This window comes from Perca fluviatilis, chromosome 12, assembly GCF_010015445.1.
Source record: "Perca fluviatilis chromosome 12, GENO_Pfluv_1.0, whole genome shotgun sequence".
Lineage (NCBI taxonomy): Eukaryota > Metazoa > Chordata > Actinopteri > Perciformes > Percidae > Perca > Perca fluviatilis.
The window spans coordinates 32,732,004-32,746,426 of record NC_053123.1 but is presented as its reverse complement, the minus strand read 5'-3'; the positions used below and the strand labels follow the sequence as shown (position 1 = coordinate 32,746,426).

General features: G+C 39.3%; 1 protein-coding gene and 2 long non-coding RNA genes across 3 annotated transcripts; all 3 read left to right on the top strand.

Annotated features, from left to right (window-relative positions):
* Positions 1-4,785: 4,785 nt before the first annotated feature.
* Positions 4,786-6,118, top strand: LOC120570006 (trace amine-associated receptor 13c-like). The gene is made up of 2 exons (XM_039818228.1): positions 4,786-4,949; positions 5,302-6,118. Exons 1-2 carry the CDS (start codon positions 4,786-4,788, stop codon positions 6,116-6,118), a joined length of 981 nt encoding a protein of 326 aa, XP_039674162.1.
* Positions 6,119-11,144: 5,026 nt separating this feature from the next.
* LOC120570011 lies at positions 11,145-11,840 on the top strand. The gene is made up of 3 exons (XR_005641001.1): positions 11,145-11,289; positions 11,474-11,534; positions 11,763-11,840. It is a non-coding gene; the product is annotated as an uncharacterized LOC120570011 (long non-coding RNA).
* Positions 11,841-12,757: 917 nt separating this feature from the next.
* LOC120570012 lies at positions 12,758-13,414 on the top strand. Its single transcript, XR_005641002.1, has 3 exons — positions 12,758-12,968; positions 13,102-13,194; positions 13,358-13,414. It is a non-coding gene; the product is annotated as an uncharacterized LOC120570012 (long non-coding RNA).
* The last annotated feature ends 1,009 nt before the right edge of the window (positions 13,415-14,423 follow it).

Here is a 14,423-nt window from a genome sequence, read left to right as displayed (position 1 = left end):
ATGGGCCAATCTGTTAAAGCAGCAGGGCTTCTTTTAAAAAATCCACAACAAGAAAACAACAGTGGTACAAGCTTTGCTGGCACGTAATGTGACATCATCCAGAAAGGTCGTGTCTGGGGTTAAGCTCAGGAATGGAGGGATTGATTAGGGTCAGAGGGAGAATAACATTTTTAACACCTCCATACCTGCCTTGGGCTCTCTCTGTGAGACATTACAAAATAAATAATTAAAATCAATAAAAAAGAAATTGTGTTATGAAAATAAATGCTGCGGCATTGCAATATAAAACAATCTATCCCAATATGAAGGAATATTATTTAACGTTAAAAACTACTAAAAACATTTAAATAGTCTAAAATACTATCTGAATTACTTGCCCTTGAGGTTAAAAGTAAACATACCATTCAAAATTTGTAATAAGTGCTGAGGTTTAAAAGTGCTTAAAAAGTAAAAGTGCCACAGAATAAATAACCATAAATAATTTAAAATACATCATAAAATAAAACCACACTGTTAGTCATGCATAAAACCAATGGCATGTGTATTATCATGTTCATATCTTCAGGCAAGTAATTCAATGTGTAATAATAATGTAATATGATAATAATAATAATAATAATAATACATATTAAGAATAGATAGAAAAATAATCAAATTATTATTAAAATACAGATAAGGCAGAGCAAAAATTATGAATTATACATTTTTAAAAGTATTTTAAAAGGTGGAGATTAACCCCCGAAAAGGAAAGAATAATAAAATCTAAAAAACATGCTATAAAAGATATAAATATGAAAATAAATACAAAGTCATTATTAAGCATAAATATGGATTAAAGCAATAGGAAAAGTCAGAAAAAGAAAATAAAGGAAATATGGAAAAGAAAGGAAAGGGGGGGGGGGTGAATGGGGGTTGTATTCTGACAGTTGGTCCCTGTTATTAGGTTAATTGCTGTTTCCAGTACTTGAACAACATCTCGGCCATGTCCGCTGTCCAGTGAATGTTGTCTTTGGCTGTTTGGAAAAGAAATGGGTTGATTTCTGCAAGAAAAGTATATTTGGAGGTTATTGTGTTATTGAGGGTTGTTAGTAGGGCCTGTTGCTGTCTGGTCAACCTGTTGGAGAAGTTTATTACAGGGATGTAAATGGTGGCGTTAGGAAATGTAGTGTAACCAGTTTTTACCATCTGCTGTAGTTGTTTGAGTATGGTAGTCTGTTTGTGTTCAGAGAGGAAGTTATTAAGTCCAAATGAAAGTATGATGTGTTGTGTGTCTGGTTGTGGGTGTAGTGTTTTTAAGATGGCTGTTATGTGGTGGAAGGTAGCTCCGGGGTAACTATCAACCTCTATGTGTGGGTCTGTGAAAGATGGAATGTGTGAGAGGTTGGAGTCTCCAAGTAAAAGGGTCCGCTTCCCCACCTCCAGTGACCAGTCTTGTATTTTTTGAATGTGCGTGGGTGTGTGTGTGGTTCCGGGCACCCTGGGGAGCCAGGCTCTGCTGCAGAGACCTTCTTTGGGATAGAGGTGGATAACTCAGATGTTTGGGGTGGAATCAGCTTTTCGCTTTTCATTTGTCCCTTTATCATCATCGTTTTGATATCCACCTCAGTGATTGGGTTTCTCCCACAGGGCCCTGCAGCTAACAGCTCTGGCTCCCTCTGCTGTTGGTGGGATGTAATGGACTCTGTAGGTGAAAGAGATGGAATGGTGTTACTGCAAGGCAGAGCCACATTGTTTATGCCATTGCTGTGTGCAATGTGGGTTGTGTCAGGCAGTGAGGGGGGGAGGGGGCTTGGAGGAGGCAGAGGGGCAGGCAAGGGACTCAGCCTGAACCAATCCAAGCCGCCGGAGTTCTTTGTCTGACAGTGGGTTAATTTCCACTCCCACCTGACGTCTTGGGTTACGTTTAGGGAGGTGGATTGGGAGCTGAGTCACCTCGCTGGGCCCCCCCGGGCGCCCCCACCTCCAATGTACAGAGGACTGAAGGACCGTAGACATATTTACTTTAGTAAAAGTAGAAGTACAAAATGCAACCCTACTTAAATAAAAGTAAAAACTACTGATTTTAAATGTACTTTTAAGTATTAAAAGTAAAAGTACTTGCATAACAATTTATTCTCTTAATGTCTATATTCTAATAATTATGTATAAGTATGGGCCATGGCATTTTAATTAAGTTAGTTTTAGGTTAATGTATATGGAGGCAATATTTATTCATAATTCAAATAGAAAGTCCAAAGAGAAATTGAAAGTCCAAAGAGAAAACAAAGCGAGATGAAATTAAAAATATTATTTATTTATTTTTAATTTTCCATTTGGCTTTTAAATTTAATATTTGGCTTTTGAATTTCAATTTCTCATTGGCTTTTAATTTTCATTTAATATTTGGCTTTTGAATTTCAATTTAACATTGACTTTTCGTTTGGACTTGACACATGTCAATGTAAATGAGGAGGTATGGCCCAAAGGCTGGTGGGAGGGTCTGAAACGAAAGGGGTGCAGAGGCACCTTATGAGCAGCAGGGGAGCTGACTGTTTGGGAGCAGCTGTCTATGTGAACGGCTGCTTCACGTATCACCAAGCAAAGAATTGGGATCAGCAGCAGTAACGGGAGCAGCGATAGCAATTGAGCAAATATTACATAAGGACACAAAGTATAAAAGTGCCAATTTCTGTGTAAGAAAACAGGTCAAAACAGGTCACAGGTGGACAGGTCAAACTAAATCAGGACTTTCACCCAGGAAACCAGGGATCATGTCCTCTTTGAAAACAAAAGTAGAGGGTAGTATTTTCTTGCCAACGATAGGGCGTCAATTAATGAAATGCTCCTCTGGGTCGTATAAGAGGGTAGGGATAAACAACCTATATTGTCATTGGTTTGGAAGACTTTTACAATCCTACTTTTTCTGGTTCTGCACATTTTGGCCAAGTGAATGCTTTCAGTGTTATTTTGTAGTGCTAACAACAAGACCAAGGCAGCGACATTCATTCAGACTGCAAAGGAGAGGACAGATGGGAGGTAGGAAGTCTCGAGGCTTGCTGACTGTTAGGCTATGCTAGCAGGCCCAGAATCAGAATAGTTAGAAGTCAGCAGGGAATCAAGCAGAGGGCTGAGAATACAGCTATTTGAAGGTAATATATGAAGTCGAAGCTAACACTGACAGCTGTAGGGCAGCTAACATAAACTTTAGCTGTCTCCATGAAGATGCCAGCTAACATTAAGCTCTTATAACTTGTGACGCAGTTAGGAAACAAGAACGAGCTAACTAATTGTAAAATAAGCATTTTGGCTCGGTTTATGTTGATTTTAAAGTCATGTTAAAACTATTTCCCATCCTTCTTCTGATTTCCAGCCGCAGCCTGTTGAATGACAATAGATTACCACCACCTGCTGGTATTTATTGGTAGTTATTTCATTTGCTTGATGCCCATAATATACAGTACATGGTACTTGGCCGTCAGCTGTAGTCTCTGTGGTATGTCCGACTGCTAATTTTGGGCCAAGACAAAGACGAGGTGGGCCGACGCCACAGTCGGCCTTTGTTGCCATCAGTTCCTGGCTGTCAGCTCGGTGTGACAGGGCCTTTTGTTTGTGCCTTAGTTCCTCGTGTATTTTACCTGTCATGTTCTTTGAGTTCTTTTGTCTCTTTGTTTGTCATTGTGCCCTTGGCACCTCATGTTCATCCTGTAATAGTTTTCCAGTGTGTATTCTTTGGAGTAATAAATAGTAAGACCTTTTGTTTCTCTATCCTGGCTGTTGCTGTCTCTGCATTTTGGGTTTGAACCTGCACAACCCTGACAGGAAAGACATCAGTGTCCACCAGAGATTATGATGGAGAAGTGTAAATGTAGAGAAAATGAAAATGGTAGAAAGAGAAAAATCAGTTGCATGACATGTCTTGTCAAGCCTGCATCCAGAGCTGCAACTTCTCTCCTAACATAAAAAAAAGACGGAAGAAGCAGAGGTCTGCACAAGGTCTGATGTTAGCTAACATTAGCCTCACCATCTTCTCACTCACAATTAACATAAGCTAATAAATGTTAGCCCAATGCAAATATCCAAACTGAGTTGGCTAGTTCCTCGGACAGCAAACCATAGATTGTAAATATGATGGACGTAGCATCTGACTGCTGTTTTGATTCTAGGAGTTTGCATTTTGGCCAACACTATCTTGGTATTTTGAAGACAGAAGTGACCATATTTGGTCAGCTGGGGAGAAAGACACAGCTCAGCCACCGTTGTGTATGGTTTCACTGGCCCTGCACTAAGCTAAACACTAGAGAGGAAACATTGCTGATTTCCAACTGGCTGATTCGAGATATCCAGTAGAGTTTTCTGGGCCTATCGGTGGGATTGTTATGGAAGAAATACACACGGAGATACTCTAGTAGAGCACATGATGTTTAACCATATTGTAAGTTATGTTCTTATTTGTCAGGTGCAAATGTGTCAACAAAATAGACTGTTTTGTAGAGACACCATCTCTGCATACAGACTATTAACTCCGAGTGAATTGTGATGTAAAAAATTTTTTTTTTTTAAAAGGGAAAAAAAAAAAAAAAAAAAAAAAAAAAAAAACAAAAAAAAAAAGAAAGAGAAAAGGCAGGTTTACAGAGAGCGATAAAGATGATGGTGGGATGTGCAGAGTGAGGGAGGAGGGGCATCAGAGTCCAACAGGGACTGAGAGAGAGGAGGGGATGAAGAGAATGTGAGAGAGATAATTCAGTTACATGACTCAGGTTTGTTCAGAGAGCTGCCAGAGCTGCAGCTATCTGCAGATCTCTGCAGATGGAGGTTGAGGACGGAGCCGAGCTCTGCTTTCCACAGTTCCCAAACACCTCCTGTATAAAGCCCTCGCCTTGGCCCCAAACAGTTACCATTATGTTCTACTCCATCTGTCCGATCACTGTGACTCTCAACCTGGTCATCATCATCTCTATCTCCCACTTCAGGCAGATATTAACTTCTCAGCTTCTCTCTACAGGATTTGTAACTTATAAATGTGAACAGTTGCTGTATATTTAGAAGAATTGTCTTTGAGCTAGTACTGAATAATGTTGCTCCAAATGTCTGACTTTGATGCCACAGACTGTTGTTCATGTCCACTCTCTTACCAATATTAAGCATTGTTTCTGTCCACCGTGATCTCAACCAAGTCATTTTAACTGTCTACACTTAAACATATGGTAACTACTGATGTGGTGGAACCGAAAATGTTCAAACTCATTTGGATTTGTATTTTCATTTTGAATACTGGTTTTGTTAATCTTGTTGGTTAAATGGTGCTTTTCTCTTTCCCTCCAGGCAGCTCCAGACACCCACCAACATCCTCCTCCTCTCTCTGGCTGTCTCAGACCTTCTAGTGGGCCTCGTGGTGATGCCGGTACAAATTTTCAACAGAACATCCTGCTGGTTTTTTGGTGACTTTGTGTGTGCTACGTATATTCTTATTGGCATCATCATTCCCTTAGCCACAATAAGTGACATAGTGCTCATATCAGTTGACCGTTATGTGGCTATTTGTGACCCTCTGCATTACACCACTAAAGTCACTGTGAGAAGAGTTAAATTCTGTGTTTGTCTGTGTTGGCTCTGTTCCGTTACCTACAGCCTTCTCTATGTAAAGGATCTTCCGACTCAACCAGGGAGTTATAGATACTGCTACGGAGAATGTTTTATAGACCCTGATAACATCTCACTGCTTTTTGATCTTTTTATTAACTTTATTGTTCCAGTTACTGTCATCATAGCTCTGTATCTGAGAGTATTTGCCGTGGCTGTGTCTCAGGCTCGTGTCATGCGCTCTCACATTACAGCTGTCACACTCCAGCATTCAGTGACTCCAAAGGCAAAGAAATCAGAGCTGAAAGCAGCCAGGAAGCTTGGTGTTCTTGTAGTTGTGTTTTTAATATGTGTATGCCCGTTATGCATCTTAACATGGGTAGATTACAACTGGATTGTAGCTTTTATTCATCCCTTATCAGCCATTCTGTTTTTGTCTAACTCTTGTCTAAACCCTGTGATCTATGCCTTCTTGTACCCCTGGTTTAGAAAAGCAGTTAAACTCATTGTAACTCTTCAGATACTGCAGCCTGGCTCCTCTGAGACCAACATGCTGTAGAGAGGAGGGGAAAAAAAAAAAAAAGGGCCCCCCCAAAAAAAATGTTGCTTTTTATCAGATACAGAGTCTGAGAAAGATGATTACCCATCAATTAAAAGACCTGTGTTTCAGCTATTGCTTGTTGTACACTTTCCCTCTCTGCAAAGAGTCCTAAGCACCATATACTGTCTCTAGGTAATCACCGGTTTAATGCAAGTTTTAAATTCACTGACACTTATGAAGGATGTTTTCTTCCCAGGGAACCGTTTCTCCTTTTGATGGAAACATTTCACAACTACAGCTTTGAACTCATGTCTCTATGTTTGGTCACAGCATCATCTCTGTGATTTTTGTCCATGTTGTTGCTAACAGAAAGTCCAGGCCTGCTGGGCTCCTGTTTCACAGAGAAAAAAGATGCCCCTGAACAGCCACACTTTCCCTTCAAGTAGAGAAAACCATCAGCTGTTGTTTATCAGATACAACTGTCAGCACAAAAGATCATGTTCTCTTTCAGCTCAGGGAGAAAAGTTGTTTTTCACTTTAGTGCCATTCATGTTTGATCCCTATATCACATTTGTTGTCTCTATGACACAAATACTTCACTTACTTTTAAAAGACAGGATTATTTACAGTTCATCAGATAATATCACTTACATTTAACTTATTTTAGACAAATTATGTGACTGCGATGGGTCGCCATTTAAAATCCTTTTTATTAGAAAAATTATCACATTTAATGTCATTCATGCAATTGTACATAGCATTGTGTTTTTTTTTGTCAAGTTGCATGAAATATAATAAACAAGACATATTCATAATGTAACTCCATGTCTTGGACTGGTCAAGAAAAACCACAAGAGACAATAATGATGTGGTGAAACACAGAACAAAAAATAAATAAAACTACAGTAACAGTGCAGGCTGTAACCCCTGGGTCACCAGGGGTTACAGCCTGCAGGGCATTAATCAGTTAAACAGACAGAACCAGATACTCTTACTGGCCGTTTTCCAATCATCCCTAATTCTCACTAAGTGATAGGCATTTCAGAGCTATGAAGCTGCATTTCAACAGCATTATGTGAAAAAACGCAGCCCTTTCATTCATTTAAATATAATAGGGCCATACTGAGTCAGAGAGAAACTAGGGCTAGGGTTAAATATGATGGAAAAGTATTTGATTTGATCAGACCCGTCGCTAGACCTCAGTCTTAAGGGGGGCACATGAAATACATGGGGGGGCACAATTATTATTGGCGTACAGTACGTATATGTATAATAATCATATACTCTTGTTATACTATTCGCACGTAATCATCACGTTAAACATAACCAACAGCAATATGACCAGGTAACCTATATAGCCTACAACACATTACATAGAAGAAATGTTATGAATATCCATAAAACACTTGACTATACAACATATTAGATGTAACACCAGAAGCATCTCTCAAACATTGCATTTTAAAGCAGTCAACAGAAGGATATGCATTGCTATGCATGTGCCATGAGAGACGCACGCACGCACACACACACACACACACACACACACACACACTCACACACACACGCACAGAGACTTTGAACCTACCGGTACTTTGAGTGGAGGCAGCCTGTCCTCTCTCCAGTCCCTCCTGTCATTTGAAGCTGCATGCTTATTTAAGTCCTTGTCTGTAAATCTTAAACCCCTTAATGAAGAAGGTTGCGTCCGATGATACAGATGTGAATTTCCTGCAGGCATAACAAAATGCGGAGTCCTTTAACACCGAGTAGCCTACGCAAGCCAGTCTCTGTTCAAATGCCAGCTACAGCTACGTTTTTTTTTTAACCAAACATTTTGACTGGATATTTCCTCAACACAACCTGTTTGGGTTTGTCCGTCACACCCCCTGATTCAACAGTTAGTTGTGGCCCAAATGCTGCCCCAGTCGCAGGAGCTACTAGCATCAGGCTCAGACTGTCGTCCAGGGGCTCCTTCTCCAACGACAACATCAGGAGGCGTCGGTGTCGTATCCAATTTGGCAGAGGAGAATGTTGGTGGGCTTTTCAACCACTTACCATCACGAACTGAAGCGAGTAAGCCGGCGAAAACTCATCCAGCTTTCAAAAATGTGCGGTAACTGTTGAGCAGCTACACTGACGTAGGCTACGTCACGTCGTAGCCTAACTTTCTTTTTAGTAAGGCCGTGATAGGCTGTTGCAGTGTAGATTCCCATCAATCAAACAAAAATCACACCATTGTTTATTTGTATTTATAATGTTTTAATGATAAAGAATGCAACATTAATGCAACACAAAATTAGCAACTATGATAATATAAAATTAAAGTAATTTTTTTAAGAGATCTGTGCCTCAAGTGGGGGGGGCACAAGCATTTTTGGGGGCGGGCCCGGCCCCCTATGGCCCGCCCATAGCGACGGGTATGGATTTGATTGTCTTATTAGCCTTCATACTCCTGGGCATCTGAGTGTGACTGTTGCATTCAAACCTGCCCAAACGAACCGCACCAAGGGGGGAAACCAACCCTAGTGTGATTCAACCAAACTACATGAGGCAGGTGTTAAAGCCTGTGCTATTCAACAATTATTGTTCAGTGTAGAGCTACATTATCTGTACATTTAAACTGCCACAGTTATTCATGAAATGCTCTGCTGACTTGCCAGAAGATGGAGCTGTTGACTTGTATTTTGCAGGATAGTAATGGAGTACAGCAGTTGAGATGACAAGGTGATAGGGGTGTAGTCAAGTCAACCTTTGTCAAGTCCAAGACCAGAACTAGTCTATGGGGTGCCGTTTGTAAAGCGGCTCCCTCTGAAAATAACAGCAACATTTTGTCACATTTAGCTTCAAACAATGTTTAAAAAACTGGTATGAATTTTTCAGGGTCACTTTTTAGCACATTTAGAACAATATTTGTCAACTTAGAGATATTTTAAATAGTTAAATCTAAACATTAAATGTTACACCTAAGTGGTTAAATCTAAATCTAAATGTTAAATTTAAATATAAATCTAAATATTAAATCTAAACGTTAAATCTAAATCTAAATGTTAAATCTAAATGTTAAATCTAAATCTAAACGTTAAATCTAAATGTTAAATCTAAATCTAAATGTTAAATTTAAATATAAATCTAAATGTTAAATCTAAATATTAAATCTAAATCTAAATGTTAAATATAAATGTTAAATATAAATATAAATCTAAATGTTGAATCTAAATGTTTCGGGTGAAACTAAATATTTAGCTAATATGCAAATTCAAAATGCCGGTAACCGGAAGTACCAAAATAAAAGCTCGAGGAGGTCAGTGTGTGTTTATAGTGTCAAATAATGAATAAAAAAACATCTCATCCGGGGAAATGGACTCTTGGACATGGATTATCGTGATAATAACTACCTAAATAATAAACACGTTTGGAGAAACTGTATTTGAAGAGTACTTTGAGTTTTTAGTGTCACTTTTATGAAGGGGGCGAGACTTATGACCTGTAGCCACTATAGCCAGCCACGAGGGGGCTCACTTTGACTGATCTGTCATGTTCGCTTGCATGAAGGCCAGCAAGAGCCTGTCCCCGCCCGCCCCTGACCAGGTACGGTAATGTCGGCCATGGTGGCGCTGTGAAAATGTCCAACGAATCGGCGTCAGCCGAGAACATCGGCAGAGCCGTCCTGGCAGCTATTCAAACTTTTTCAACAGCGACAGCAACTGCCTCAGGGCCACCACAGGCCACCTCGGTAAGTAGCTATGTTTTCCAAATCACGTAGCATTGGATTCTTGTCAAGGCTAACTTAACTAAACTAGCTAACGGTAGCCAGTAGAGATTTGCTACTAGCACCAATGCACTTTATGTGTAGCACATTTGTTTCTATAAACCGTAAAACTCACACCGGTTAAGTTACGCAGTGGGATGAACTCATGAGTAAATGTGAGTTCAAGATTATGTGAAGATGTTCTGACCAGCAAAGCATAAATTATATAATTTAGCGTTACAGCTAATGGAGACTACTTGTCACCCCTCAGGCCCACAAATGACACTGTGAATTGTTGGTCAAATGGAAATCTGCCTCTGTCCTCAGTCAGACATCTCACCTTGGCTTACCTGCTGGCCTTTACTCACAAGATAAAACCGTTCTCTGTTTGGCTAGAGAGAGAGCAATGCTGATGGAGGACAGAGGCAGTCACAATGATAAAGACATTTAATTTAATGTCAATGAGTGTGTATACTGTAAAAAAGCATAAAATGTATCTCTTTGTTTCTGCATTTTCCTGCTTTTTTGTCCTTTGCCAATCTCAACACTGTTTTTTGACTGCTGGGCATATAAACATTAAAAACACATGAAATTTAATGTTGCTAATATTTTGCTAATGTCTCTTCAGGCTCCCACCACCTACAATAACCCACCGGGGCCAGCCACACCCACCACCTCCACTGGGACATCATACCGCTCGGTATACTTTCATACTCCTGTAACCTAAATGGCTGTTTGTTGGTTATTTAATTTGTGTGGTGTAATGTTTCGGCATTAGTTCCAATCATGGTGGCATATTTTACACAACACCAGCATTTTGATTTAATAAATTGCTTATTGACAAAAAAAATGTTAAGGAACCACCTAGTAATCGATCAATCGTATAGAGACCCCATGATGGGTTGATGATACTACCAGTTAGTTGGTTTGGATCTACAGTTTGCATTCACAATTAACTAAAAACGTATTGCTCTATTGTAATGCACAGGTGTCTGTGTTTCCATTGATTTCAGGTTCCATTTCCATCAGTTCTTCAAAGGCCTGCTACACACTCACGTTTTGTCAGAAAAAACAAAGCCTGCAAACACTATACAAGAGATGTTGTGTGCTTGCTTTTTCTTCAGCATCAACATTCCGTTATTCCAAGGGGGAGACTCAAGAGCAAATTTGGCACGAGATGGCCTTATTTGGGAAGATCTCCTTTACATCTGACTGGTCTGAAGCACAACTTAAAGAAGAAATTTCTGCCATTTTCAGAAGAACGTTTGCATTGTCTATGGGCCAGTCATTCCCATTTGAGTATTTGAGTACAGTCAAGGGATGCAAAAGACTAATGAAACCAAACGTCTCGAGCAGTTTTCTGTGGGGTGGAAAGGAAGTTGCCTCGATTAGTTCAGCCACTTGTCTCTATATAATGGCATTAATACGCAAACCTGTACAGGTAAACAGTTTATATGACAGTACAGAGTTTCAGTTATGGGCAACATTCAATGTTTTAGAAGTAAAAATATTTTTGTTGCTTATTCTGCTTCTTTACATAAATAGCATATCCTTTTTTTAGGTTAACTAGCATTGCCACTGGCTTGATGTATTATATATCACACATAACATACTTTTTTCTCCAGGAGGAACCTGAGGAACTCTCCGATAGTGACTTTGAAAGTCCTGTGGGCTGGAGAAGGAGAGGTGGGTCTGAGAATTTGAAATGTTTCGCAACAGGTTGTAAGCACAGTCAACAGTTATTTTCTTAAAGCAATGGGTTTATCATTTATTTATACTTTTTTTAAATTTATTATTAATTCTGCTCATCCCAAAATTCAGATATGGGTATTTAAATTAAAAATGTTAAGTACTTTGTTTCCAATTACTGATATATATTTTCCCTTCTTTTGTCCATAACATCATGTAATTTAGTTCATACAGTGTCACCTTCCACAAGTGAAAGTGAGCTCATCAGTCAAGGGAGTGAAAATGACAGACTGCAAGAAAGTCCATCGCGTCAAAGAAGTAGGTTAAAGCACTTGTTTATACTGTATTATGTTTTCTATGGGCTGTATGGTAACTTGGTTCAAACCCCGGTCCAGCCCTGGTCCTTTCTGTGTGGAGTTTGCATGTTCTCCCGTGTTTGTGTGGGTTTCCTGCACCATCAAAAACGGGCACATTTAGGTTAATTATCCAGTCAGTGCCCTTGACCAAGGCACTGGCTCAGAATCTGGAGTTGGTTCATGGGCACTGTGCTATGGTTGCCCCTGCTCCTGGGATGGGTTAAATGCAGAGGACAAGTTTCACTGTACAAAATTGTATGTGTGATTAATAAAGTATACCCTTGTCCTTGACAACTCAGTAATTACTGCTTTATTTACTGCAAAAGTTAAGTTCACACTTTAGGATTGTAGCCCTGATTTTTCCACTTGCCGAGAGCAATCAACAAACTTTAACCTAATGCCTAATGTATACCTAATGTATGATTTACCCCCCCACCCCCCAGTCATGAAGTGTGCAAACCACAACACTCCTGAGTACAAGACAGGCGTGTAGTGTGAACAGTACAGTGATCTTAAGACTTTGAAAGTCCTGTAGTGTGACCAAAGCTTAACAAAAGCCAACCTGACGGAATTTAAGCACCAGTTCTTTTATTATTATTTTTTTTTGTCAGCCTCAAATGGATCACTGTAAGCAACCTGTAAACTGTATTTTGATTGGATGTCTTGATTCATCTACCTACAAGTCATAAGAGGTGTAGACTGAGCTTAGTAGCACAATTCAGTCATTTGTACTGAAAGGGAGAGGCAACTCTCAAACCTAGCTCATCTCATTCAGTTTTGCTTCACCCTAAATCCTTAAAGGCTGCCTTTTAATTTTTTAATTTTTTTTAAAGGAAACACACTTAAAAATGGAATTAGGGTTAAGTTGCACTTAGATAAAATGAGATTAACATCATTACAAAAATATTTCCCTTTGACCTCCTTTTCTTTATGCAGTGCGGAGTACAGTGCCTTCATCACTGAGGGAAAGTGAGGGCAGATGTCAGGAGACAGAGAGCAGCACTCAAGAGAGTGAAAGTCAGGGCCAGGCAGGGGACCCGAGACAAGTGTTTCCTTATAATGTGGCAGAATTTGTGTAAGATATTGTTTGGGCTTCATAGAAATACAGCAGGGTAGATGTTGGTCTGTTTACATTATGAACCTCTGTTATAAGTTTTTCTCTCTCTCTCTCGGATTTCTGCTGTCCCTGTTTATCTCTGTTTGCTCAGCCCTGTTTATCTGGAAGAAGATGAGGCTCTTGAAGAGGCAATTCAGCGTAGTCTACTAGAAGAGTGTGATGGACCTGCTGTTAATACTTTAAAGTAAGAGTTACAAGTAATTTTTTATCACGGTAAATATCTTGTTTACACCTGTGTAAACATCGCAAACAACATCTAACAGTTATATCATCGTGCAACTGAAGGTGATAGTGGAGTTCATGCACAGATAGCCAAAGGTCTGTTTATGTTATCATTTTTAATATAGGTCATCTGAAATGCTGAGCAAAGAAGAAATTGCAGGCCTTCTACAAGCTCACAGTGAAAGAGTTGAGGACATTGGGAACAAGACAGATCTATATCAGTCGAGCCAATGTTTGGACCACAGCCTAGTACGGTTTAAGAGACCCAGTTTTGCAGAAAGCTGTGACAAGCTCTATGTCACATTTGCAAGCGATGAACATGATGCTGTGGAAGATGCTGCTGACCTTGGGGGGTCCCAGACAAGAGTTTTTCCGCTTACTGGTGAAGGCTATCTTCCAGGACAGTGGAGCTTTTGAAGGTTTTTTATAAATATATATATATATATATATATATATATATATATATATATATATATATATATATATATATATATATATATATATATAATATATTTTGTGGCTACCTGGCAAAAAATATTGGTTTGTAAATGCCAGAGTAAATAATACAGAATGTGGTGTTTAATTTATTTAATCTTTCAGGCACACCAAATGGATGCACACCAAGACTGAACATGCTCCACTTGCAAAATGGAGTGTATCGAACCATTGGCAGGATGATGTCTACAATAATAGTGCAAGGGGGTGAACCACCTGCATTCCTGTCCCCGAGTGTAGTGGACTACATTGTGTCTGGGGACATCCTTCAAGCTCATGTGACACCTGATGATATAGGTGACCCTGATTTAAGGGAGAACCTCAATAAGGTAATGCACAATGTTCTGATCTGAAGACTATTGTAGTAAGCCTTTGCTTTTTTTATATTCCACAGCAGTACAGTTACTTTTATTTTGGTGGAATTATTAAAATAATTAAAGATTTAATTATTAATTAAAGATTAAAATAAATAACAACTCCAACATTTTTTTTGTCATAAGTAACGAAAGTGAAATGTACAGTCTACATGGTACTTTTGTAAATGTTGATTAAATGCAGTAATTTGAGAAAATAACATTTGATCTTTAATATTTAGGTTCAACATGCAACCATGCAGGATGATTTGGACAAAGCAGTCAGCTGCTGTGACTCATGGCGATATCAAGTAGAGGGGCTTCCACTCACAGTCACCATGGC

Coding starts and splice junctions, on each gene's coding strand:
- LOC120570006 (XM_039818228.1), top strand. CDS start 4,786: ATGGAGGTTGAGGACGGAGCCGAGCTCTGCTTTCCACAGTTCCCAAAC. Junction 4,950..5,301: donor ATCTCTATCTCCCACTTCAG/GCAGATATTAAC, acceptor CTTTCCCTCCAG/GCAGCTCCAGACACCCACCA.